General features: G+C 39.7%; 1 protein-coding gene across 2 annotated transcripts; it reads left to right on the top strand.

The window, feature by feature from the left end:
• NUDT4 (nudix hydrolase 4) lies at window positions 1-26,723 on the top strand. 2 transcript variants are annotated; one of them, XM_059473402.1, is made up of 5 exons: window positions 1-352; window positions 13,781-13,891; window positions 19,754-19,798; window positions 22,208-22,295; window positions 23,334-26,723. In XM_059473402.1, exons 1-5 carry the CDS (start codon window positions 254-256, stop codon window positions 23,534-23,536), a joined length of 546 nt encoding a protein of 181 aa, XP_059329385.1. In that variant the 5' UTR covers window positions 1-253; the 3' UTR covers window positions 23,537-26,723. The 2 variants fall into 2 exon arrangements, with proteins under 2 accessions (XP_059329385.1, XP_059329386.1); XM_059473403.1 differs by having other exon boundaries at window positions 10-352; window positions 22,211-22,295.
• Window positions 26,724-27,606: the final 883 nt, after the last annotated feature.

A 27,606-nucleotide genomic window follows, 5' to 3' on the forward strand; every position in this document is an offset into this window, starting at 1 on the left:
CGCCGCGGGCGGGCGGCGGCGGCTCGGGGCGCCGGGAGAGCCTCCATGGCGCGGCGCAGCTCCCGGGACGGCGGCACCAGCGGCAGAGGCGGCGCGGCGCTGTTGTGACAGCGGCTGGGACTGGCCTTCCTCCAGCCCCGCTCCCGAGCGGGGGCCCCGCGCCGGTGTCCCAGGGGCGCGGCGGCGGCGCTCACAGAGAGGAGCCGTGGCGGCGGCAGCGGCGGCCGGGGGCAGCCCGCGTGTCACCGCCTCTATGATGAAATTCAAGCCGAACCAGACGCGGACGTACGACCGGGAGGGCTACAAGAAGCGGGCGGCGTGCCTGTGCTTCCGCAGCGAGCGGGAGGACGAGGTGAGCCCGCCGAGCACGTGGGGCGGGGGGCGCCGGGCCCGGCCCGGCCGAGGATCCCGTCCCGCCGGCCCCGCCGCCGCCGCATCCCTTTGTCTGGCCGCGGGGCGCGGGCGCCTCCCGGGGGACGCCCCCAGCGCGCACGGTCGTGCCGGGGCTGCCGGCACCCCGAGAGCCGGCAGGGGCGGCGGCCGGCCGGGGCCGGTGGGGGGGCGGCCCCCGGGCCATGCCGGTCCGAGCGGGGCCGGGGGCGGGGCGGGCGCGCCTCTCGCCCACCATCTTGGGGCGGCGGGGTGCGCGCCCACGTGCGCGGCGCCGCCTTTGTGCGCGGCCCCGGCCCCCGCGGCGGGGAGAGGAGAGCAGGGAGGGAAGGAAGGGAGGGGGACACCGAGCTCTCCGGGCGGGGCGGGATGGGCCAGGACACCGGCTGGAACTCCAGGGTTATCGTCTGTGCGCCCGTGACACGCGGAAAACCGGTTAATGTATAATGGCGCGTGGAGGGCAGGGCTGGTGTGTCATCCTAAGGCGAACCTCCTGCCCCTCCTGCTTGGGTGCGATAAAAAAACCCTGCGCTTGGAACACCTGGTTTTCTCACGGAGAGAGTAAAATGGGGCTTAGAAATATTTTTGTGAACGGGCTCGGGAGAGTTGTTGCTGCGGCTGTGTTTGTAGCGGGTAGCGCTCCCCCGGAATTTTGTGTTGCAGCAGAGTCGGGAGGTGGCAACAAAGTTGTCCCGTGTTCCGAGCCAAGGTCAATGGCACTGCCCGTTATCTGGGAGCTCGCTGATGCTTTCATTGCACAATGCTTTGTAGATGGTCTCGGGCTGGACGCGTACCCTTTTGCGACTTCTCTTTCCATTTTCTTGTTTGGTAGCCATGAAATAACTATAAAGGTTAGTGTTTAGAGGCTTTTCCTGCCTTTATCTAGATGCTGGAAGATGCTGGTGCCCTTCCCAAGCTGTCAGTACAGCGAATGTCTTCCTTACAAATCTGCTAAGTAAATATAATGCAGTGGGAAGAGGCCTGATCAAAAAATACAGGCACTTGGGTTTAAGCAAAGAAAAATTATTTCCTTTGTGTTATAAATATAACCTTGGGACCGTGCTGATGAGTTTTTACTAGTGTGAGGGAGAAAGGCACCCAGCAGGAGTCTTACAAGGTCTTGTTATGGGTTACAGCTTTTCTTTGGTCTCTGACATTCCAACATACTTCACCATTTATGTGACTTTAATATGAATTTTTGGATGCAACTCCAGACTTATTTGGAGTTTGTACACTTGAGCCACTGTTACAACTTTTTGCACCAATTGTAGTTGGAAATTCATGGTTAAGGTCACCCTTTGTCAGTGATTTGTGTTCATTCTTCATTTCCTGATACAACTTCTTGTCGTTCTCTTTCAGTCTTGCGTCCAATGAGATCACTGGCTGCTTCAGAATACTGCTTGTGTATAATAACATCCTTTGAGGCTAAGCATGGTAGTAGCAGCTTGGCTGGGCTGTGTGAGAAGAGTGGGTGCTGACCATTATTGCACTGCAGTTCCTTGTGTATTCTGGATGGAGTACTGGTATTGCTGGCATGAAGCCTTGGCATCATGCAGGTAGACATACTTGAGGATGAAGTGGATGGGAGAGCATCAGATCAGATTTAGGACATAGGTTATGTCTGTGAAAACAGTTAAAATTGCTTTCTGACAAGTTATTTCCAGGAAAGCAGTGCCAACAGCTTGAACTCGCTTAGGAGCTGTTCCCCAAGTGCCAGCTTCCTCTGTGTCAGTACAGAATCTATTCCTTACAAGTTTGATGCCTGACTGCTGTTTGTGGTTAGCTTCAGTCATGAGCCATGTTCCCCAAACTGGGTGCTTGTGGCTTGCTTCTGTTTTCTTGAACACTTGTCCAGGTGATTTCTCTGTTGGTCTACTCCATGTAAATGTCTTCAGTGTTTCTTTTCTAAGTCTTTAGAGGTTGCACCATCAGTTTTCAGCCAAGCTACACCTCCAGGGTGTTTAAGGGTAGGGTAACTTCTGCGGGAAAGGAACACAAGCATGGTGTCTCAGCGGCTGGAGAAGAAGGGAACAGGAGACTCCTGCAGAAGTTATTGGGAGGTGGAGGGGAACTACAGAATAGAATAGTTTTCATAGTTATTTTGATTTACAGGATAAGCAAAGAGTTGCTTGACACTGGAGTTGAGAAAATAGAACCAGCAACTGAAAACAATTTTTAGCAATACATTTCTTTTTAGGACTCTTAAAAGCAAGAAATCCAAATCTCAACTTTTTTTTTTCTAGAGATACTGTCTGCAGACTAAATTTGGTCTATTTTTCATCTGATTAGGTTCTCTCTGGAGGAATGAGTATCTATAGCAATCTTGTGGTACAGATCTTAGAATTAACCTTTCTTTCTACTTCCATTCTGACTGTCCAAAAGGCTTGTCCCTAGCCAGTTATAGCTGAGCTTAAGTTTTTTTTTCCTCCTTTCTTGCACTTAGTTTTCTGACATATCTGTAGAGAGCAGTCGTTCCTTTCTTAGCATTTTTTATGAACTTTAAGACTTAAATCATCTTTTCTTAGAAACAATTTTCTCTTTTGGTCATCATGGTAGCTCTTACATCTCCTTCCATTTGGAAAATGTATTTTTTAATGTGGGTGACACTTGTGGTTGCTTTAGATGGGATCATGCTGTGCAAAAGGTTGCTAACACTTCTCTAGCTATACCAGAAAAAATGTTGCAATAGGACCCATCTCTACATGACTGTAAAGCTGTTGTGTAGTTATCTTGTGTTTTCTGGTGATATCCAAGTCTCTTACTTGTTGCCACGTCACTTGTTGCCAATCTAAACTTGTACCAGAAATCCACAGCAGTGTTCTCACCTGAGGTGATCCTTCTTCTGCAACTTCATGTGATGTTCCCTGTTGATATCATGACTTCTGGATGCTGCCTCTTGACTAAAGACTCAGGCATGTTCAGTAACAGCTTTTTGTGCCCATTGACAAAAACTGGGCAAGTCACTAATACAGTTAATATCTCTACTGTTCATCTAGCAAAATCTGCTTGTTATGGCTTCCTGGTCCATTTCTTATCCATACTGCTTTCCTTTTGCTGCCTGTGCAGCCTCCTCGATGTTGATGTTACAGCTGAGTTTTATGCACGGTGAAGTAACATGTCAATGGAAAAAGACTGGCCAAACCCATCCCTTACACTTCATTATACCTCTGTTTATTTTATTACTATTATTACACAACTGTTTACATTGAGTTTCAGTTTGCTCTTTATTTCTCAATTTGGAACATAGGTGTGCTGTAGAATACTGCTGAGGCAGAACTCAGCCTGGTGGTTCCTCCAAGCTCCTATTTCCCAGCTCCAGCCCCCTGTCCAGTTTGGCTTACTGCTGGACTTGCCACTCCTTGCTGCCAGGCTTAAAATTGTTGAGTCAGTTCTCCTGAGTGTTACAGGCTGCAAACCGGGCTTCCCTGCAGTCCTGCCACCTGTCAAAAGCTGCTGCTTGGAGAGCTGATGTTGAAGCTGAAAACCTGGACCCGAGATGACTGATGGTTGTTCAGCTGCACCACTGTGAAAATCATGTTTCTTCATCTGGAAGTGCCTCCACACAGAATGATTTAGTGCTATACAGCCCACTTTGGTTTAGATTTAGTTTCCTTCATGCTGTCATAGTGTATGATTTAAAAAGAAAAATCCTTTAAGAAGGAGAAAACCCAAATAGCCAAGTAAAGTGCCCAGTAGCTTTGGGGTTTTTGGGTATTAAAGGATGTCTCCTGGACTACTGCCATTAAAGTGTTGCCTGTTTTGGTCTTAGCACTGTCATTTGGGCTGAAGAGAGAGCAAAATGGCTGGATAGGAGCTGAAGTGCTGGTTCCTTTTGTTCTGTAAGGAAATAAATGAGTAATTGCAGGGACTGTCTGCCCTTAGGAAGAAAAAACATCCTGGAAATGAAGCAGGAGAAATCCCAGAAAAAAAGAAACCAGGCTGTGTGGGCATGCAGTGTGTGGGGGGTGCAGCCTTTCTGCATTGAACAAACAAGAAGCTGGTAGGTGTGTGCAAAAAGCTGATGGCATTCAGCAGGCAGGGATGGGCTGGCAGATTGGGCTGGGAGGAAATGCAAGTTTCTCTTAAGCAACTGGGAGGGGATGGCAGCTCTAGAATAAGCCTGCAGGAGAGCCCTCTTGAAGGGCTTCCACAGGCTGGAATTGTTTAGACATTCAGTGTGCTGCAAACAGTGGTTTTACATAAAAACCCTCCTGTCTTAGGGTCTGCACAGAAGGTATGCAAGGGGATTCTTACTTTTCAATGCAGAGAACAAGGCATGCCTTTAAAGCAGCAGGAGCAAATAGTAATAAACATAATTTTTGTAGCAATTTGAGTAACTGAAATAATTTTAAAACCTAATTTTTTTTCCATCAACTACAAATAAATGAGTAGTTATTTTTAAGTATCTTGAATATAAACTTTGAGTGCATTCTAATTACTTTGGCATCTGTAAGAGTGCTTTATGTAATCAAATATGGTACTGAAAGCCCTAGTTTAGTGTTCAGTCAGCAGTTACTAGTGGCAGACCTAAAATAGTTTAATGTGCAAAAAAAGTCTTCAAGCTTTTCAATTTTTAATTTTGCATTTGTTGTTCAGCCTTGTACATGAGATGAAAACAGATGGGAAGGTGTTTTTTTTTTTTTATATTGAGACAGTGAGGAAAAATGTATTGTTACATACTTACAGGAAATGTAGAAATTTTTTTCCCCTCTGTAGCAGGGCATACACTTGCATCTCAACTATTTATCTTGTGTCCTTGAGTTAAAAATTATAAGCTCCTAGTGTTATAGCTCCTTTTTGGTCTGATTTAATAACTTTATTTGCTTGTAGAATATCAAGATTGATTAAGCAAGCGTTTCTTATATCTTGTTATGATGGTCACAGTTTAATCATTTTAAAAGATAGTGTTCTTTAGTTTGTACAGATGTTACTTTATATTAGCAATGGTTTTATTAAAGAAAAAAGCAAAATGTTATTTTTATGTGCATTGGGTTAAATGGTCTGAAAGCCAGAAGGACCTTTTGTTATGCAACCTGATCCATAAAACCAGAGCCCAGAAGTATCACCTGGCTACCCTGGCAAAATGGAGTGTTCGAGGAATTATTGTAATTAAACTTGCAGAGTCATGAAAGATATTCCATTCTTGACATGGACTTTTTCATTTGGTTTCTTTATCCTTCAGTGTAGAGCTCTCAGGTGACAACATGCAAATAATGTGTGCTTTCAAATAACTTGGGATATGACCATGGCACCTCATTTAAGGCTGGCATGGTCTCCATAGTGGTATGGGTTACCTACCTTGCGTTATGATGGTCTGATAGAATATAGACATATTTTAAATGACAGACAATACACATTTCACTGTGGACTTCAAGCACACTGTGGCTTTTATTTTCTCTGTTTCATGTCCCTGCCCTGCTAATGGACAGGAAGAGTAATTAACACAGGGTGATTGCTGCCTTAGCTTTTCCTCAGCATTTTCTTGACACTTGGACATTATTCAACTGGATGAACAACCAGTTCTAGTGGCAGGTGTTCCTGTCTGTGTCAGGGGGGCTGGAGCTACCGCGTGATCTTTAAAGGTCCCTTTCAGTCCAAACCATTCTATGAATCTATGATCTGCATGCTGTAGAAAAGGGTATAGCTTGTAAAAACAAGACCTATAAACAGCTTCCAAAATGGCTCTTTATGATGTGTCTACAGAGGCAGTATTTGCTTATAGTGTATCCCTGCAAGCTCATAGGGGGTTAAAGCTTGTGTTAATGTTAAGAAAAATTGAATGTTGTCAGGTAGCCAACTCTGGATACAAGACACTGGTGTTTGTTATGTTCACAGCAAAGCAGCTCTCTGCAGGTGTGGCATACACACTATGTTTTCATGCTGGAATATTTTTCCACAAATTCCAACTACTTGCCAGCAGTGGAAGCCTGCAGGTTTAGTGAGGCTGTGGGAATTCAACTGTCCACCATGGCAAAAATCTTCAGTCTTCACTCATAAGTCTTCAGATACTGACATCAGTCAACGATGATGGTTTTTTTTTTTATTTTGAAATCTCAAAATTTTTTTTCTATACCTGTGGTATTACTTTTCTATGCCATATGGATATGTTTAATGGGGTTGATAGTTGCTTGAAGAGGGCTGGGCTGAGGGGAGAAGGAAATATGGCTGTACTTGTATAACATCAGTCTAAGATGTCCTGTAACAAAGCACTTTTTACCCTGTTTTGAAGATGATGTCTTTTTGAGCCAGTTATATTTATGTTAAGATACTAGAAAAAATATCCTTTTAGCTTACTTGCACCATCCTAAGTCTACTTAGGATTTAAACTGGTGGCAGAGTTTCTATTTGAGTTGCTTCAGTTAACTCAGTGGGGCTCAAAACTTCCAAGTTACTGTGAAATAGCACTGGCAGACTTCTTCAGAAATGCATTAATATCATAGCTAGATATATATATGCCTATTTACATACACATATATGCATTCTTATCTCTAGCTAGAGTTTGTACACATGTTTTTTTAAACATCTTTTGTAGATATGTGAGTTCACAGACCTTAGGTTGATGTGTATTTTTTTCCCAGTCTTGTTTGTAGAACTCTTGAAAACTTACTTTAATTTGTTGGCTTTTTGACTTAGTGCTTAAGCACTTCGGTGAAACCAGTTCTACAAATGTAAATACTTTAAAACAAATTTTAGTCTTCAAAGATGTATCTCAAAGATAGAAAAGGCTAAAAGGTAACTGGTACTTGTCAAGAAATAACCTTGTCAAATCTTTACCTGCAGCTGAGCAGCTCTCAAAGGCTTGGAGCTCCTGTTTCTGACAAGTGCTTGGAAGCTGATCCCTCAGTCAAACAGATTATGTTGCTGAGTAACCAGCAAAGCCCAGTTCCCCAGCTTGAGATTAGGATGTGGTTTCAAGTTAAAAAGAAATGGGCTGCAATATTAATTTAGCTCTTCCCCTGGTACCTGGAATTGTGGTTTCTCCCTTGGTCTGCATTAGCAAGCATGAGGGAGGAAGGTTGTTGGGTACAGAGGATTTGGGAACTGGCCCAGTGTGAGAAGTAAAACTCTTGCTCAGTAAAAAGTAAAACTTTTATATAGGTACATGTGGGAAGTTTCTTATTTGTTTGCAGGGTTTTTTTTCATTATTTCCTTTTGTCATATGTCTGGGTGCAAGATCTGCACCCTTCATCACACTGTGAGACCTGTCACATCTGTTTTTCCAAAGCATGCTAAAGCTTAGGGGGAGATGGAATGCTACAGGTGACTTGAGTCACTTTATGTGAGGAAATCTGTTCTGACTGGCATGCCATAGTAGTACAGTGCTGTTCTATTCCTGATATGAACACTTCAGCCAAAGAACAAAATGAAGTATATTAAATAGCCAGAGGAAGACACTAAAATTCTGTCACTGTAACATGTTAACCAAATATTTGTGTTTAATATGAAATAAATTTTTATGAAATATTACAGCTGTAATTGCAAGTCAATGCAAAACTTCTTCTGAAAAAAAGCTGACACGTCTCTCCTTATTGCTATATAGCCCTAAAGTTAAAAAGTCTCAAAGGAAAAATAGTTTGCAGATCTAATTATTTATATATAGTATTATATAATTATACCCATATTTCTTTACCATTCATCTTCAGAATGGGGGAACAGTAGCACTGACTGATATCCAGGTGCTGTGTTGCTGCTTTGAAAAGGGATATACAAGTAAAGTTGGGAGGATATTTCAGACTTTAATATATTGTGTAGACAGAACCCAGATTTCCGAGATGCATTCAAGATTTGTGCTCAAATTAATGAGCATTAGGATTAATGTACTGCTAGTTAGCCATTCCTCTGCTGTTGTGCTAGCTCCTGTTCAGTGAGGCTGAATCATCTTTTATAACCTCTGTCACAGCTGGGGACTGCTTTTCAGTCTGTGGCCTTTAATAGAGGCTCTTGAAAATTAGTGCAGGCCCATTTGGAATTGGGAGGCTGCAGTGGTGCCTTCCTGCCCCAGTTTGTGCAGCACTGCCCCTTGAACAGCTGTGTCCTGATGGGTGTTGTGTGGGCAGGCTGGACAAAGCTTTCATGGGGAATCTACTTTTCATCCAGATCAGCTTCCTATAAACTCATTATCCCAGTGTTAGGGGGAAAGTAAAGGTGTTGCAGTCTTGACTTTAATTAGCTCTTAAAATGCTGTCCAGTCTGATCCTGTGGTTTTGTTATTACTTTACAATAACTTTGCACATGTTATTTCTCCGTGTTTAAAAAATAAAGTAATTTTGAAAATTCTGGCAGTAACAAATGAGGACTAAAAGCAGTCACTCTCCTGAGAATCTTTTCAGGAAGGCAAATGTTCCTTACTAAATGCTGCCTGTGTAGCATTGCTATGGCAAGGTTTAAAGCTGCATTTTCCAACCTCATTGCCAAAAGGTAATGGCATTCTAGGACAAGGATACCACATCAACCTATAGGGGAACTGCAAAACTGTTTCATAACTACTAAAATGAGGCTGTGATTCTTGAAATAGAGGAAAAAACTGTTAGATAAAGGAAATCTCTTTAATTACAGTAGCAGATTGACATATGCTCTCTGAAATGTGTGCTTCTGCCTAAAAATTTTTACAGTTAAATCTGCAAATATGATCCAGTGTTTGTAAAAGATGCTTCTCAATAGTGTTCCTGAGTTGGAGCATTCAAAGTTGTCCCCTAGTGCTTTTAAGGAAGCTCCTGAGGTGAAAACAATTGGAAGTTGAAAATTTTAGGGAATAATAAAGCACTTACTGTTTGTATTCTTCCCTGAGCATAAGGCTGGTTTTAAACAAATCTTAGGGCTTGACTGACCCTTTTGGCTGTATTAGGATTAAACCATCTTTCTGACTCTTTCAGTTGCCTGTGACTTAAGCAGACCTACCATGTAGGCTGAGTTTCCATATTGAGTGTGTTAAATTATATTATATTAACTCCATCAGAGTAGGTCCTGTCTTTTTTCTCCAAGTAGGCTTGGTTGTTTTATCCTCTTAATGTTTCTGATGCCTATGAAAATATGCAATACATCTTAACAGCATTTGGCACTGTTTTGTACCTGAGAGGTACCTTTTAATGCCTTACTGATCTTTTCTATACTCTGACCTGTTTAAATCTTCTGAAATGATTTGTGTGTGCTCACCTTTGTCGAGTTTGGGAGCTGAATCCTTTGTCTTCCTCACACCTGTCTTCTGAGCAGTACACCTGGGCAGTGTGATGTTCTTTGCAGCTGAGTCACAAATGCTCAGCTGTCTTTTGGGAGTGAGGGGTTGATTCCTTTTCTCTTGGACATGGCTCCTTCTAACTGCCAGCTTTGCTATAAAGAAGGGCAGACTTGACTCCATCAGGTAATTCAGACATTAAGCTGGACAGCTTACTGGAGTAGTGGGAGCCATGAAAATGAGGTGTGCAGTGGGAAAGACAAGAATAGATGGGATTAGGCTGGGAATAGAGAATTTTGACATCTGATGACAAATAATTATTGTAAAATTGGATGGTATATTTTCAACTTCAAGTTGGGGATCACTTTGTTTTGAAGTCTAAAGAACCCAGCTCTGAGGGGGTCTGCTCTAGCTAATTCTAGCAACTTTATTCTTGCTTTTTTAATGTAAATTGGTTTTTAATACAATTATTTTGGTAAAGTATAATGTCCTTCAGTTAAGAAAGGTAGAAAGCAATGATATAAACTTAAACCAGTTTTTATCTCTCTAAAGCTTAATATGAAAAAATATCAAGATTAATATCTTGTGGTTATAATTTATATTACTCTGAGCTGTTACCATTTTGGTCTTCTGGAATACAGGGCTACTAACTGTTTCATGAGTGCTTTTGACTTGAGAACACTAAAAAGGCCAAAACTTCAGCATCTTTAGAAATTTTCAGTTGTTTGTCTGCAAGCGTAGCATTTATAGTGACCAAGTCCCATGATGCCACCTGCCCTGTAATAACCTTTTTGGTTAACCATATTATGGTTATGTGTATTGATAGGTGCTTATTACAAGCAGACTGGCTAGCAGTTTCTCCTCCTCACTACACTCAAAGGTCATTTCTATTCCTGGACTTGGAAGTGAGGTGAAACTTGGCTGGTAACACTTAATGGAAGAATTTTTCCTTTTGTTTCCTCTTAGCTGAACTTTGCAGCTTTACTTCTTCACTTGGCAGCATTACAGCATCTTTACCTTAGTCTTTGGAGTAAGATAAGCTCAGCTGTATACCTAGACAAGCAGATTGCACTGCAGTACTCTGTACCCTTTTTGAACAAAAGTTATGGACAGTAAGTCTTAGAGACATGGGAAAGGCAGTGACCTCTAGTAATGCAACTCAAATCTTAGCCCTTTTTCTGCATCTGGGGATACAGGACACAGACTTCTTTGCATAGGAAGTACTTTTGCTTTTTTTTTCTTCTGAGCCTAATGGGGTTTTGGTGTAAAATTTGGTGTGCATAAACCAGGAAAAAATACAGGTGTGTGAGGTTCTGCAGTCTTTTCTTTTCCAGTAGACTATTGTAATCTGCTTGACCATGAGCCTCCTCAGACAAGACTGGATTGTCCAGGCAACCTAGATCATATTTCTCCTAGTTTGATTATCTTCTGTTAAGGGAAGCTGAATTGCTGCATTTTTGCTGCTGATTTTTGCACTTCTCTTGGCATGTGAGTGCAGTGTCAACCAACCACAGCTTTTTGGTGTCTTCATAGTTAAATCACATTTCTATTTACACTCTCATCATTAAATACTGGGAGATGTATCTTCTGGCCACTTACAGATGGAAATACCTCAAAACTATATGAAATGAAAAACAGCATAGAAAAAAACCCAAAAACATGGAAGACTGCTTGATGCTATACTGGAAAAGTCTGTGGAATGCTTTTCAGCCTTACCACACAATCCTGCAGCTGCTAGCTATCAGGTCTTGTTGTTTGTGGAATCTGATTAGCACGAAGTATGTTTTTGATAGCATTGCCCCAGCATGGATGCCTCATGCCCTAGTGGCTTCGTGTGTTAATGGTAAAAAAAATTGTGCATCTGAGGATCTCAGGGATATATCTTAGTGTGATCTCTTGGATTCAGACTGTAAAAGCAGTGGGATCACAGGACAATAAAGCATAGAGGGAAAGATGTTTGAGAAAATGCTTCAGTTCCAGGCTTAGAGGTTTGGATGGTTGCTAAAATTAATTCCCAGGCTGTAACACTTGCGAGTTTATTGTATATGCAGCTGTAAACCCTATCTACAAGAGTTGATGTATTTTAATGTTGATTACTTGATAGATGTATTTGTTTCTGCTTTTTAATAGGGTAATTTAAAGCTAACATATGTACAAGCCCATCTTAATAGTCTATTGATCTGATTAGCAGTAGTCAACTACTAAATATAAAGGCGTAAAAACTCCTGGCTTTACACTACACTGCCAGAATGAGCAACCTGATTTATCCCATGGTAATAATTATGAGTTTTTTGTTTAGCCTTATCTAAGCAATGAATGCTGATTTTAAATTTTCTGCCAAGCTGGGAATGATTTTATGATAATCATCCTTTTGTTTATTGTTGTTGCTAGCTTTTACGTGACTGGATTGAGTGTTAGTTTCATCAGCAGAAAATTCTTTACTGCTTAAATCTGGAACTCAGAAGTGAATTCATAACTTGATTTTTACAACTGCTTTTTAAGCACTGCTTAAAGTGGTTCTTTGTAGTGATATAGGTGCTCCACTAAGTGTTCAAAAACATTTTCTAAAATTACTTTCAGTAGAGCTGTGTACGCTCTGTGAATCTTTTGTTAATGTCAAAGGATCCTAGGAAACCAAAACCTTTGGCTGTAAAAATCAAGTTGAGATGCATTTGAGTCTAACCTTATTGCTTTTGTGAATATTCTTAGGTTTTTAGGTAGCTGAGTAAAGTACTTGAGTTGACTGAAAACATGAACTTTTAGATCAGATGCTAAGAATGCTTCTGTACTAAATGATGTCTCTGCTGTATTCCTTAGCATAGGAAAAAGCTTTGGGGAAATTAGTCCTACCCTAAAGGATTCTCCACTGTACTAATCTTGACTGCACACAAGATAAACATTGCAGGACAGTATCTGTCAGAGAAGGCTCTTCCAGGTGCACCTCAGTATGCACACATATCATTGCATGCACAAAGTGTGCAGCCATCTGAATTACACTCGCAGTTCCTGTAGGTGAACCTACAGCCTATTTCCCTGAGTGCCAAAGGGACGTGGTGTAAGTGGTAATCATCTCCCTGTTACTGTCAGCAGAGTCATTTTCCTATTTAAGCCAACAGGGGTAAGTTTGAAGTCCATAAAGGTGAGGGCTGGGACGGTCACTTAAATTGTCTGGCACCAGTTAAAACTCTAACCTTTAGACTTGAGGTTCTTGTTCTAGTCTTATAATTGCTTTTCAAGATTTGAGCACTGACCCTGCCCTTTTACTCCCCACAGTTGTCCTTTGACTTCAGGGTAGGGTTCATGTAAGCAATGCTTAGAATAGGAAGTCTTTTACTACACAGATGACTGAGTATGTCTTGGTACCTGGGATGTGTCTCAAATATAAGTTAAACTGCTTATCTCCAAGGGGTCCTGAATCAAGGTCTTATCTTCATAAACTAGTTTGTTGGACAGGTAGCTAACATCTTTCTGCTCTGAATATTATGAAGTGCAGGTCCTACAGAGAGGGAGTTTTAAATTGGTGTGTATCAATGACAGAACCAGGTTAGAGTCAAATTAAGTGAAATTAAAGCATCTTGGGGGAAAAAATGTTAAATTTAGAAATCAAATTCAATGTGTTGTGCTTTTTCCTCTTACATAAATGTTTAAAAGAAATCAAATTGGACAAGGGCCAATGAAATACTCTTGCTGTATCTTAGTTATGCAATAGTGTAAGCATGTCATGCTAACATAACACTTCAGTAACTAAAAAGAAGCTTGTATCTGTCTAAAAATGAGAAATATTTTCAAAGGTCTATTTTTAGCCAGAAGATGCCATTCCAGAAGAATTAATTTAACGTCTCTGTGATGAAAATGTCTTACTTTTCACACTTTGCCATCTCTAGGATTTGAAGCTTAGTTCTGGAAAATATTGTTAAAACTTTGTTGTATGCCTTCACTCCTGTGCACATTATTCTGTATTTTCCACATCGTGTTAAGCATCCAATGAAAGCATTTGCACAAAGAGATCACAATGACATTGTCTTGACTTAGTTTCATAAAACACATTGGATGTTAACTGTGTTCCTCTTTTTCCAACTCCTGCTTGCCTGTTAGGTTTTCTTTCTGAAGCCTGTAATCCATCTGGCTAGGTGAATAAGTGCCTTGCTGGACAAGCAGGTAGCAGTGAGATTCCTGACTTGTGAGCTGTATTTAACAGTCCCTTGCAATTCTTTCCAGGTGCTGTTGGTAAGCAGTAGCCGATACCCAGACCAGTGGATTGTACCAGGTGGAGGAATGGAACCAGAGGAAGAGCCGGGGGGAGCAGCCGTGAGAGAGGTCTATGAAGAGGTAACAAAAACCAAACAAAGCAAAAAATCCAGCTGATCTGTGCTGCTGTTGTCTTCAGATGGGAACCAAGAAGGAAGAGGGAATTACCTCCTTTATCCAGTACTTGACAGACCTTTGTGGCTATGAAATTCAAAGAACTGCAGTTCTGTGTGTTAGAATTGGGGTATAGTGTGGTGAGGTGAGCTAATCAATTTAGCTTCTTTTTTCATTTCATAACTAAATTTTTCTCTGCCTTTACAAACAAGTACTGGAAGTAAAACTGTGACTTTATGCCAAATGGCATGTTATAGTGTTGTAACATTTCTGTGTTTGTGAAGAAAATGTTTGACTTGCAGCTCTTTTAGAACAGAGTGAAGGTAAACTAACCATTAACATGTAGCTGTATAAGAACAAGAAATCAGCAAACATTTGAGGACATTTCAAATTAAACAGATTAGAAACTGATCTGTCTGAGCAGCTGAGAATTCATATGTTTATGGCTGCTTATCTATAAAGAAAGCACTATGGTTATAGTCTGCCTTTCTATCTCTACCCCTATGACCAGGTAAAACAGAGCTTAAATCATGATGAATTCATGCAGTTTCCCTATACTACAACACTTTAGTTTCAAATTCAGAATTCTGGGGTTTCATTTGCTGTTTATTTTTCCTAGGAAAATTGTGAAAAATATTAAGTGTTTCTTTAATATCTTAACAGCCATGTCTAAACCAAATAAAACTGCAAGAAAAATCAAAATATCAGACTTTGAAATAGAAGGTACATGATTTTTTTATAAATTGGATACATTCTGGTAAGTGAGTGAACTGTAGGATTTCAACTAGACTTAACCAGTTTTCTCATCCCATTTTGCTATGGCTAATATTGTTGGTGATTAGTATTTGTAATGATTTTTTTCTATTAGCTAAACTATTTGATGGTTCATCTTGCTTACCCTTAAAACTGGTTCTGTTGTGATGTTGAGGCTTAGGAACTTGATGTAGATGTGACTTGCACCAAGCACTGCCTGCTATTCAGTGCCAAAATGAGATCTGTGAGCTGCGACTCAGTGACCCTTCTCCCATTTTCCTGGGGGAACAGACTGGTTCATTACTGGCTGCTCTCAGCAGCCTTCCTGCAGCAAGGTTCAAGCATGAATAAACCTCACTGAACCAAAGGTGTTTCTTCCAGGCTGGAGGAGCTCATCTTGACCCACACAAGACATACTCAGCCACAGGATACAGTCCATTTGAAAGGAGCAAAAAGTTTGGGTTCTAGCAATGACTCAGCAAAGATTTAGGTTTCCAAGCAGTAGTAACACTTCTAGGGAGAGTCTTGTCTTCCCACTGTCACAAGTTCCATGGGTAGGATTAAAAAGCCCAGTCCTCTGCTCAGTGTTCTTAGGAATGGTGGTAATTATAATTGCTGATCTGACTTATAGTCCAAGGTGAAGGATAGTAAAGTCTCATCTCCATGTTAAATTAAAGCTGATTAAACTGTAGTCATATGTTTGGGGTTTTTTCTTTGATGGTAAAGAATGGATGATGTTGAAGGGACTGTGCTTTTTATGGTGTTTTGGAGTACAATACAAAATTCCAGCCATGTTCAGCTTTGAGCTGTGCTTGCAAATGCATGAAGAGTTTTCACAGACTAGGGGCTTTAATAAGCAAAAACAATTTGGTTACACTTGTTCTACTCCCTTAGAATTCCTGGGGTATGATAGCTTGTATAGCTGATCAGACTTAGAACCTCATACCATAAAGTAAAATATTCTTCAGCTACTGGGTAAGTCTTGTATGCTTCCATGAGATTGCCAAGTGCCATTTTTAAAGAAAAAATAATGGTATTTAGGGGTTTGAGCCATGGAAATTCATACTGACCTTTCTAAAGGTGGATGTCCTTTCTATTTTTATACTAAGGTCAATGTCACCTGGCAGGCTGGTTACAGTACAGTGAACTGTTAAGAGATTTGTGAATGAATAAACTTCAAAGAAAGCACAGTGGTGCTGGTTTGAAATGTGTTTCTTCAGTATTGGGTCATGCACAAACTAAGCATGATTCAGTATTTCTATTAATTTATTAAAATGGATAAATTCATAATGGGAGTTATAATAGCATTTTTTAATGGTAGAAGTGTTGATAGCCCACTGGCTTAAATACCCTCACTTCAACATCAACAGTAGTGTATTGAGAATGTTTTACAACTCAGAGATCTCTGTAATGTACATGCATGGCAGTTGTTTCATTGTCTGCCTGTGTACATGACTCCAGGGGTTTTTTACTCTTCAATTCTGTTTGTGTTAGTGATAATGATTAGTTAGTGTTAGTGTTTCATTAGTTAGATAGTTAGTGTTTCATTTTAGGTTGTCTGACATTTCACAGGTTACTGGAAATTGACAGTTACCTTAATTATTTAGATGAAATAAACTTTTGCAAACCTGCAAGTAGAATACCGAAATGAAGTTATAGAATAAAGCAATCCCAGAAGGGTATTGAACTTGAACCTCATCAAAATGAGGAGCTACTCCATTAATGAATTTGGAACTTTGCCTTTAATTGCATAGCATGAAAGATTAAAATAAGTTGTCTGCAAAATGCACTGTTCAAAGAAAAATGACACAAATGAGTGGCAAGCCAATGATGCCCAGCCTTGTAAATGGAGATGTTCTGTGAACTGTGAACCACTCCCTTTTCTGGCTCCATCTCACAAAAAAGAGACTCTTGCTTTGTTTGCTTTAGTAGTGTATTGAAAGGCCTATGAGAAAAAATGCAGTTTCCCTCAGCCCTGTGTGGATATAGTTTCTGAGAAGAAGAGGATGATCCTGAAGATCATTTGCTGCAACTGTGAAAATGACAGTAATATCATCTAAGACTTCTCACAGGAAATAAAGGAATTAGCTCCAATGAGCATATAATATCTGAAAAATGACCGGGTGCTACAGACTAGAACTAGTTAGACACTGCAGAAATAAATAAAGCACACTCTCAGCTGAAAGATTAGGGCAGATGTAGTCAAGCATTTTGTTTTGTAAAAGTATGCAAAAATGGGGCAGGAGTAGTCTTGCCACCATCTCTTCAGGAGTGTAGCCAATAAAATGGCAACAATACTATCCTACAAATGCTGGAGTTAAAAATAACCCAAATCTTTCAGATCTTCAGCAACTTTCTGCCCTGGTAGCTGTTGGCTTAGCCGTGGAACTGCAGCGTGACTCTGGCTCCATCTGCAGGGCACAGGCGAGTGTGGCGCTCCTCTGAGGCTGCAGTGCCTCCGCAGCTCAGCAGGAGTGACCTCGGGCACACCGATCATGGCATGCAGCGCTGAATTCTCTCTCTTGTGGCTGAGTTAGACTAATGCTAAAATATATGCATAATGTTCAGATCTGAGGTCCTGTTTGCAGAGCACTCAGACTTCCTTAGAGAATTGTTCTGGGCAAGTATAGCACTTAATTCAACAGCTTGTCTGTCAGAAGAAAACTGGGGTTTTTCAGGCTTTTTTCCCAAACTTTTGGATGGCCTTACACACTTACAGAAGCCAATAGGATTCTGTTTACATGAAGAACCATATTTTAAGAGCCATGGGTACATAAAAGCCAAAGGAAGAAGTATGTTTTTATGAGAGGCAAAATGGTTCAAAGTCTAGAATTTAACCACTGTATTGGATTAGAAGCTTACCATTGGGAAAGGGGAAACTGCTTTTGATGTTCTGGGGATAAAGCTGAACTATTTCTTGGTCCTCTAGCACTTAAATTTGACACATTTTGAAGCACATTATGAAAAAAACTTGAAGGAAATATTCTTGTTAGTAAAAGCACTTAAAAGATGACTGTCAAATTCAAGGTGCTTCTTCAACTGTGAAGATTATTCACTTGAATAATGGTTTTGGGAAAAAATCACAAGACTTTGAATTACTACCTTCTTGCACTTCTGAGTGTAGAGATTTTCTAAATATACTGCTGTCTGCAGGGATGATGCTACATTTGGTAAACATGTCTATTTGAGAGTAACTAGGCATCGGTTATAGTAATCACATTTACATAGCAACATCTGGTTGCACCAAAGCTTCACTTCAAGCTTTGGGAAGTTGTTACACATGATCTAATGGAGTGCTTCTAATAGTTTCATTCAGAATTACTCAGCTAAGTGCATTTGTTTAAACCATTTATTTGCTTGGAGGGAGAAAAGAGAAAGTGTTAAGCAAATTCCACTTAGAGTTACATTGATAAATTCACATTGTGACTATGGGATACCAGTAAGTTGACAAAAGCCCTCTATGAAAGCTATTCAGTATCAGTAAACCTAGCTGGTCATGGTGGTGTTGCCATGTGTTAAATATTAGTTGTCAGACTCTCACTTGAAGTGATACTGTAATGCTGAGGAAATTAGGACTGATCAGTAAAAATCATTTCTTCAGCATGTTGCTTTTCACAAATAAGTGCTTTTTCATTACCCAGTATAAAACACAAGCAATCTAGTGCCTCTTGTGGCATACCTTACTCTTTCAGCCCAAAACAAGGGCTTGTCACTTTCCTAATTAATGTGCTGCTTAATCACTTATCTATCAGGTCCCGTTGTGTATTTTGGCTTTATGAGCTCTAACAGGTATCTTGGCCATCACAGCAGACAAACAGAATATTGCATTTAGTTTTGCATTAACTTTTGCTCTAGGTCTTGCTCTAGATAAGCAAAATGCCTTGATAATTTTGCAGAGGCTGTGATTGGGCTTTCTTCATCCAAATGGCTTAATAAATAACACCAGCCGTCTGCTTTCTTTAAAAAGGCAGTCACAAAAAACATTCACTTGTAAGACTTTGATTAGACTTATTGCTAAAGCCTGTCAGAGTTACTCATTAAAATGTAATAAAGATCCATATGGTCCTTTATATAAAGACATAAGACATCAATAACTGTCTTTAGCTAAGGCTGGAAGCAAAGACTGAAAACTAGAAAATGTCATCTTAGCACTAAGAAGCCCTATTTTAAATATTGGTTGTATAACAAGACAAAAACAATCTAAATATTGTCTGTCAGTAGGCAACATATGCCTTTATGTGTCAGGCATATGGACTGAGTTTTGTTTAGAATTAGTGGAGGATCATAAGCATGTCCCTTGGAAGAGGCATGATATATTACTTTTGGAAAAGCAAACCTCAGAGTCTTAGTAGAAAGTAATGACCACCTTATCTGAATTGATAAAAATCACAAAGCATAGGCTGATACAGGGATTATTTTAAAATATTGGAATAAAAGTCTGAATTGAAAGTGTTTTGTAATTGTACTAGCTAGAAAGAGTTCAAAACTGCAGAGAATTGGGGATGTAAATTTGGGGCTTATATTACATGACAAAAGCTACTTGGGATATGAAAACTAGCACACATGAAGTCATTATGCTGCAAAATCCATGCAACAACCTACAGTTTATTTATTATTGTATTTTTAAAACTTGTACTTAAATTTCTGTGTAAAATAGCACTGGAGTTTTGATGATTGCTTCTTTCAGATTAATTCTAATACTATTTGAAATTCTCTTGTCCTTTCTCCTTTCCTAGATTATTTCAGTATTGGGTATGATTTATCTATTTTATTAAATACAGTACATTAAAAATGTGGGAAGTAATACGGTATTTTGGTCTGGATGGGAACCTTGAAGGATTTATGGATTCTTTGATTTACTCAATAGGGCAAGCTTTTGTACTCTAATACTCATAAAGAGTCTAAAACTAGAATCTCCAAAATTAGTGCAGCAGTATTTAATTAAAACTTAAGTTAAAACTCTTACTTAAATAACCCTAATAAGGAGAAGTATGCTAATGTAGGATGATGGTACAGATGTTTTATATTTTTTAAATTAATACCAAATACTAACACTTTTTCTTGTTTGTTTTGTAGGCTGGAGTAAAGGGAAAGCTAGGCAGACTACTTGGGATATTTGAGGTGAGCTGTTTCCTTTGAGTTCTAAAAGCAATGGCTGCTTTGTGAAAACTGGTAAGCTGCAACATCACACTTAAGTTCATAAGTATTACCTACCTATAATTTTGCAGTGTTGCTGGACCTGCTGCATTAGACAGGACTTTAGGTGTTACATGATCTGTGAAGATTTGTATAGGACGAGTTCAAGATACTTATCCCAGTTTCACAGAATATTCTCTGTTGGAAGGGAACCCCAAAGATCACAGTGTCCAGCTTTTAAGTGCATGTCTTGTACAGGGATCAAACTCATCAATGTGGTGTTATCCAGCACCAAGCTCTCACCAGCTGAGCTAATCTCAGTCATTTTGGACCTCTACTGGAAAGATTAAATTAGTACTTATGGAGAAAAAAAATTCCCTAAAAACCAAACCAGTCATAAAGTTAGGATTTCTGAACCATTACACCAGCCTCTTCTGAGGCACTCTTTTGACGTTTCCTCCCTGGTTAGATTTTGCTGAAGTAATTTGTCAACTTTCACACATGTAAATTGATGAGTCGGGATATGAATTCTCTTTATGGCTTTAATTTGCTAAAAAAAGGCCGAGGCTTTGGACAACAGATATATCAAACCTTTAGCAAACTGTGTGGTTCAAAACATCTATTTGAAGGTATTAACATCAGACTCTGAACTACCAACAGTGCAAGGACACATGTTAGCTAGAATTCTATTTTAGTCCTGCTTGAGTTCTAGACCAGAACAGACTGTAGTTTAAATAGTCTTCAGCTCCTAATACATCCAGTTGTTACTATGTTGTGCTGTATATTAAGTCCCTTAGTCTCAGTGAGGTACAAATCTTCACCCAGCTTTTATAGGCAGTGTATTCCTGACAGGGATTTCCTGTGTGAGGTATTACTTAGTCATGTGTCCCAGTGTGTGAAGTATGGAAGCCATGACACAATTAGAGGAGCTCCTGAAGCTTTGTAGTTTTTCTGATATGTTTTGGATTTGAGTTGAACTGGATGGTCCCACACATTAAAAACTTGGCTGTTTTAACTCTGCTGGTCAGTCTACAAAAGTTTTCTCCATTTCTCAGCTCAGACCAAAAAGCCCAGGATAAGCTGTCACTTTGTTGGCTGCAAAGCATGCTGATTCCTTCGTAGTTCAGGTATATGTTCTTCTGAAGCCATTTAAAATTGGTTGTAACTTTTCTAGGTTACTTCTAACTTAAATCAAGGCCCTACTTTCTCAACAGGCTCCCACAAACTGTTGTTAGTACCATTGAGGGGGCCACACCTTGTGACTTGGAGATGAAACTAAGATGGAAATAAATGCTGCTGCTGAGTCCTCTTATTCTAGAACTACAGCCAGAAAGGATATATGTTATAAATAAATGTATTTCATTTAATGGTGGTACTGACAAAGAACTCCTGGAGAATTTTTATTTCCTAGTAAAGCACATCACTTCAAAACTATTTTAAGCTTGTAGTGAAATAAAGTTAAGTGGGAAAGGTTATTTGCACAAGAATGCAGTCATATGTTAGGGCAGCTAGGCCATAACATCTCTTGGTTCTTAGTACAGTTGTAATTGCAGATGGTCCTGGTTTTATTAGGAGCTCAGTTATTCTCCAAGGGGAAGGACGGTCTAATGGGCTGGCTAACACCTCAAACACTGCCACTGGCCTGCTTTGGAGTAGCAGGGAGCAATGTCTCTGCCAACCTCCCATGGGCTGGCTGCAGCATAGGGGCCTTGCCCTGAGCAGACAGCTCTGTCAGACTGTGTTTAACCTGCCCCGTGCAAAACACCTGCCTTTGAAACACGTGGTGAGTGCTGCCATGGTGGCAAACCTGCTGAATGAGCAGATGGCAATGATTTTTGCATTTGGCATGACTGCAAGCATAGGCTATTTAATTTGCCGCACTCACAGAGTGAAACTTTACAGCCAGCGTTGTGTAGATGACATGGCCACATGATGCAGTGGTTCCATCTTGAAAAAAGTGCTTGGGTTTTTTTAAATGAACTTTCATCCACGAAATGTGTTGTGGAAACAGTTTTAGCAAATGTGGAGTATGGTGGTAATTTACAACATGTGTAAAAGATAAGTACTAGTAATTATCCAGGGCAGTACTAGTGGATAATGCTAATATTTAGCTGGATGACACTTTGGTCAGAACTTCACAATCTTCAAAATTGTTAGTATTGTCTTTGGTTTGGCTCAGTTTTTTCAGTCTAGTAAAAGAAAATAGCTGTTTCAAATAAAACTTTTGTTTTCCCATTATTTTGGGTCTCATCAGTACAGATGTTTGTTTAGTGAAAATAAAAGTCAGGCTTGCTGGCAACTATCCTTTAGAGGTAAGTAATTTCTATCTTGTAGTTGTGGTAAGTCTGTAAGTTACTTAGATGAGAATTTAAACTTGTCCTTCTCATATTCAAGCAGAACCAGGATCGGAAGCATAGGACGTATGTTTATGTTCTTACTGTGACAGAAATACTGGAAGACTGGGAGGATTCAGTTAATATAGGTAAACTAATTATCTGTCCTTATGTGCTACACTTGAAAATGTTGTGAGCAAACTCTTCATTTTTCTTAAGCAGTTTGTTTAATTCAGGGGTAATACTAATTCTGTTCTTGAAAAATTCAAGGCATGCGGTTCTTGTATACTTTAATACATAAGTAGGGTTGCTTCCAACATAGTGCTACTCTTATTCTTAGAATACTCTAATTGTTATAACATTATGACAAAATAAATATTGTAATTTTTTAGAGGCCAAATACTAAACTGCCAAATTGTTTTTTCCATAAAAAGTAGAATGTTTTACTGTCTGATACTCTAGGGTGTTTTTGAAAGTGTCCTTGATCTTAAATGAGTGGTTTATGTATATTCCAGCAGAGTACATATAATGCTGTAAAACCAAAAAAAAAAAAAAATAGAATTCCTTCCATTTTAACAAGACCATCATTGACCTGGCTATATGTATTTTCAGAGACTTTGAATTTTAAAGGACCAGCTTGTAAAAGTTAAGATGGTCTTAAGTGATCTTAGTAAAGTCTTGAAACTTACATAAACATGTCTGATACAAGGTATATTATTTTTTAAAACTCATACCTAACCTGAGCAAGTCCATATATGGATGCATATGAAGACTTTGAGTATGGAACATGGCTTTTGAAATCAGACCAAGCCATTCTCATGCATGCATGTTCAGTCTCAAGACTGGTTTTCTGCTGGGCACAACAATGTAGGATGGCAGTATCTAGTAATTTAAATAACATCACACTTTCCTCTAATGACCAGCTGGGGCTTTCGGAGCATATAAAGAGTCATATGAGTTTCTGTCCACTATCTGCTTCAAGAGAGTTACCTGAAATTCCTTCTTATGAATTGCATTTCAGTAAGCCTGAGTGAATCTCTTGGGTTAATCAGTTCTTTCAAGGTCTTTTTGTTCACTCTTTTGCCTGACAACTTCAACTTCCAAGGAACTGAGAAAAAGTGAATAACTAGATAGCAACCAATAGTGCTGTTAACATTTTATACCTCTGTTCTTTCTTGTGGATTCAGGAAGGAAAAGAGAATGGTTTAAAGTAGAAGATGCAATCAAGGTCCTTCAGTGTCACAAGCCTGTTCATGCAGAATACTTGGAAAAACTGAAACTGAGCTGTTCACCCACTAATGGAAACTCTGTGGTTCCCCCTCTTCCAGATAATAACTCCTTATATGTCACTTCTGCACAGACTTCCGGGTTGCCCTCTACTGTGAGATAAACATTTGGATTACCTTTTTATTCGTGTCATCACAACAGGAGACATCTGTGATCACATGTAGGCATCTGTATAACTGTCAGTTCTAAGTGAAATATGTGAATGTGTCATAATGTCAAATTTATTTGAACATGTTTTTCTTTTAACAGTGTAAAGTAGTATTTCAGCAAACCAAAGCCATATAGGGATTTTTTAAGATGCCTTACTAGGCCATTAAAAAAAAACTTGACTATATAAATTTATAAATTTGCGTATCTGCTAAAATAAAATATGCATCTCAGTGGTGTTCAGCTTATTTAAAACTTGTGAGTTTTAGTCAGTAGTTAAAGCTTGAGCAGATAGTCTAATACTAAACTCTTATTTGGTATGCACAGATGAAGTGCTAAGACTTTGAGCTGGCAGTATTTGGGTAAATGAATGTGTTGAAGGCAGAGGTGCACAAGGGTGACTACAATAAAGCACTAAACCACGTTCAGCCTGTCAAGAGCAAAGGATACCAACACTAAGCACTGCTTGCCTCAATTATCCAAAAGGTTGCCTTGTCCTATGCAATCTTCATGTAACATAAAAGTAGGGCAAGAACAAGAACTTTGTCTTGCAGCTACCAAAACTATCCACTAGACTGTAGTTTCATCACTTGGTCAGCTGGTGAACTGTCAGAAGATTTGTGTGAAAAGCATTGTAGATCTTTCTTCCCCCTTTCTTTTCCTTCTAACCTTGATCCATGTTTTGTTCATGGTGTGGTTACACTGCAGGTTCCAAAAACTTCTTTCTTCAATTAGAAACATCTCATATAGTGTTCCTGCAGTCTGTTGCAATTTAAAAATGTTTGGAGGAAAGTAAGACTTAACCAGGGGCACCCTGAGGTTGCAGAGGTGTCTCTTAGCAAGCATGTGTTGAGGTGCCTTGCCCTGCAGGAGCCAGGAGTGCTGCCTGCAGTGCTTGGGACAGGAGTGTTGACAGCTACTACACCAGGAGAGAAAAAATACTCCTTTGTCCTATTAGGAGTGCTGAAACCCCCGGTTTTAAGTTAATTCTTAAATCCTTCAGTTCTACTGTTTGAACATCAATTTCTTTAGATTCTTCAAATAAAAGCTGGCCTCTTGGTAAAAATATAGTTGAAATAAATGAGGTACAGCTGACAACCTCCCTGTTCTAATTATTTCTCCTGCTTTTCATCCAAGAAGATGAAAACTAAATCCACTGTTGGTCTTAATGTTTTTACCATAGGATTACTCTCTCTGTATGTGTGTGTGCATGGTTTCTTCTACAAGAACACAGTCTAATTCACATGAACATCCTACTTCTGAATTTTTTCTAGGATTTAAACCCAACTGTACCTCCTTTATATCCAGCCATAACAGGTCGAGGTAGACCACTACCTCGTGAAGTTTATTCTGGGTAAAGCTCATTCTCTTATACAACATTTGAACCTTTGTAAATAGTCCAACTAGTAAATAGTGAGTGTAAAATGGAAAATAAATGTAATTTAAATCTTTTGTTACTCAATACACAAATGGTTAACTTCTACTTTTTTAACACAAATTGTGTAAAATGCTGCTATGAATTTTTTTGTGCTGTTACACTTTTTTAGGAAAAAAAATGTTGTTGCCACAAGTTACTCCTAGAAAAACAATCTTGTGCCATATGTAAATGCAGTGAAACTAGGGAGATAGATGATCTGATCTCTTAATGCTGCTCTCTTTGAAGAGGCATAAATACTACTGACAAGAGGCATGAGCCACAAAGCTGAAGACTTCTGAAACAATGGGTAGGACACTGCTTTCCATGTCTCTTAGCTCCTAGTCCAGGTCACTTCCAGAACTGGAAAGAACACACAAGTGTTCAGGTGCACCTACAGGTGGAAGCATTGCCAACAGCTTGTCCATCCTTTCATGAGGTGGGAGGCCAGGGAAGGAGCATTGCTGTTTCAGTAGTGCACACAGGGGAATCCCTATTTTACACTGAACCTCTTCCAGACTGGCACACCATTTGCTCAGCTCACTACTTTAAACTGTTCTGCCAGGTGAAACAGGAGAAGGAGGGGTTGAGCATAATGAATGTCTAATCTTTATTAAAATCATACTCATGGTGTGGAAGGGTACCTCTGACTCCAAAGCTGCCTTTAAAAGAATGAATCATTTAGCTCCCTTTTTTGATCACTTTAATGCTCACCTTTTTTGTTCAGTAGTTATTTTAACACTTTAAATTGAGCAAACTTGTATAGGTTTTCTTGTAACAAGATTATATTAAATCCATGAAAGCTAAAACAGAATCCAGAGTTTGAGGTTTTTATTCATTTAAGAAAATGCTCTGTCTCCATTTCAGATTCCTGGAATGAAATCAATCCAAGCTTGTATGAGATTTAGTGGTAATGCATGATCTTATTTTGTAACTCTTGAATTATGTATTTGATAATAATGTAAAATGTACAGTATTGCTGTTGCTAACAAACTCAGAGTTGATTGCCTATAAATATTTTTGGTCACACACATTTGAGCTGTTCAGTAGTGCCAGACAGATTTTTTTTAAACAGCATTTGTTGTACAAATCTCTTCAGTCTCTATGCAACCTTCAGAATGAAGTTCTATTGCTTTGACTTCTACTCCCTTTCAAAGAGAAATGTTTTGTGAATTGCAGACATAAACTGAAGACATTTCAGTTTTGCTACAGGGAACAACTGCAGTAAAGGGATAGCAGTATGGCTTCAGCACTAATGAAATCTGACACTTAACTACAACAAGAAAGAAAGAGCTGTAAAAATGGGAATAGGAAGGCTATAATTTTTCTACTACCAGTCAATTTAAATGTTAGAAGCATTTTGTTTTTACATGAATCACTAGTTTGATGGGCCAAACCTGTTTCAAACAAAGCAAATTTGAGATTTCTCTCATACCAAAAAATTCTGTACAATGTATCCAATTTGGTTCTCCAGAAGAAAAAGGGAAGAGACAGGTTGTCATCTGCAATTGCTGGAGTCTCCTTTGTACTGCTGCTTTTCCTGGCTGATGGTTTTGAGATTCTCATCAGTTACATTATGGTGGTATCAAAGAAAAAGAGCCTTAAAGTTTAAAATCTCATGGAGACAGAATTAAGCAAAATGGACATGCTTTTAAACACAAGAAATCCTGAGGTATTGCAGAGAGGCTGTTCAAGTGAAAAATCTTATTTTGGTGCTTACTGCACCCCTGGCTTAGCCTAGCATTGTTCTGTTAACAATGTGCTGTGAAAAGAAACATGAGGGGCAGACATTTGGTTTACTTACCAGCATGGTTTGTGAAGTGAAAACTGAAAGGAAGGGAGGGGGGGTGGGAAGGGAATTAAGTTGTACACATTTTGACCTGCTTGCATGGATTTTCTTTAAAGATTGATGTAAGAATTTTGACTTTTTATATTTGAGAAATACCAGAATAAAATCTAAATTAGTCCTGTGGATGATGTAGTCATTCCATTGCAAATACTTCACCAGAAGTGATTGTATGAAAGGCTTCAGCCCCATCTAAACTACATTTAAGTTTCATCTAATGTTTCCTACTTCTTGCCTTGTCCCTGCACTCAAGCTTTACCAAGCTCCTTGTTCCAAATAATCACTTCTTCTCCTTAACTTGACATGACACTCCCCTCTCCCCTTAGCACTCATATCCAGTGCCTGTCCCAACTTGAAAACTGAAAACTGGTGGCAGTGCTCAGCCTGCTGGAGCCCTACCTCCCCTTACCTTGTTCTTTGAACCTGCAATCCTCCACACTGGTAGGCTGGACAGCAGCTCCTGTGTTTGCCCCTGTCAATATGACTTGTGACAAGCAGTTACCACAGCTCTCTCTTCCGCTTAAGGAGTTGTGCCATAGTCCTGTCTGGCTCCTATCACTGGATCTCCAAGGCATCCAGTGACATGTAAGACTCAAGGCAGAAGTGTGACAAAGCACACACATGGCAAGTAAGGCAAGAGTGATTGACTTTCCCAAGACTTGGGAGAGATTGTAAGAATCTTCAATCTTGAACTGAAAAAGTTAAGGGTTTTTTTAAACTTAGCCTCTTTCAATACTCTTAGGGTCTCAGTACTGCTGTGGCATTA

The sequence above is a fragment of the Ammospiza nelsoni genome, chromosome 5 (genome assembly GCF_027579445.1).
Source record: "Ammospiza nelsoni isolate bAmmNel1 chromosome 5, bAmmNel1.pri, whole genome shotgun sequence".
Lineage (NCBI taxonomy): Eukaryota > Metazoa > Chordata > Aves > Passeriformes > Passerellidae > Ammospiza > Ammospiza nelsoni.

Bases quoted from the DNA above. Each gene is read 5' to 3' on its own strand.
- NUDT4 (XM_059473402.1), top strand. From the start codon at position 254: ATGATGAAATTCAAGCCGAACCAGACGCGGACGTACGACCGGGAGGGC. The intron at 13,892-19,753 runs GTAACAAAAACC...TTTGTTTTGTAG, and splicing joins TGAGAGAGGTCTATGAAGAG to GCTGGAGTAAAGGGAAAGCT. The intron at 22,296-23,333 runs GTAAACTAATTA...TTGTGGATTCAG, and splicing joins GGAGGATTCAGTTAATATAG to GAAGGAAAAGAGAATGGTTT.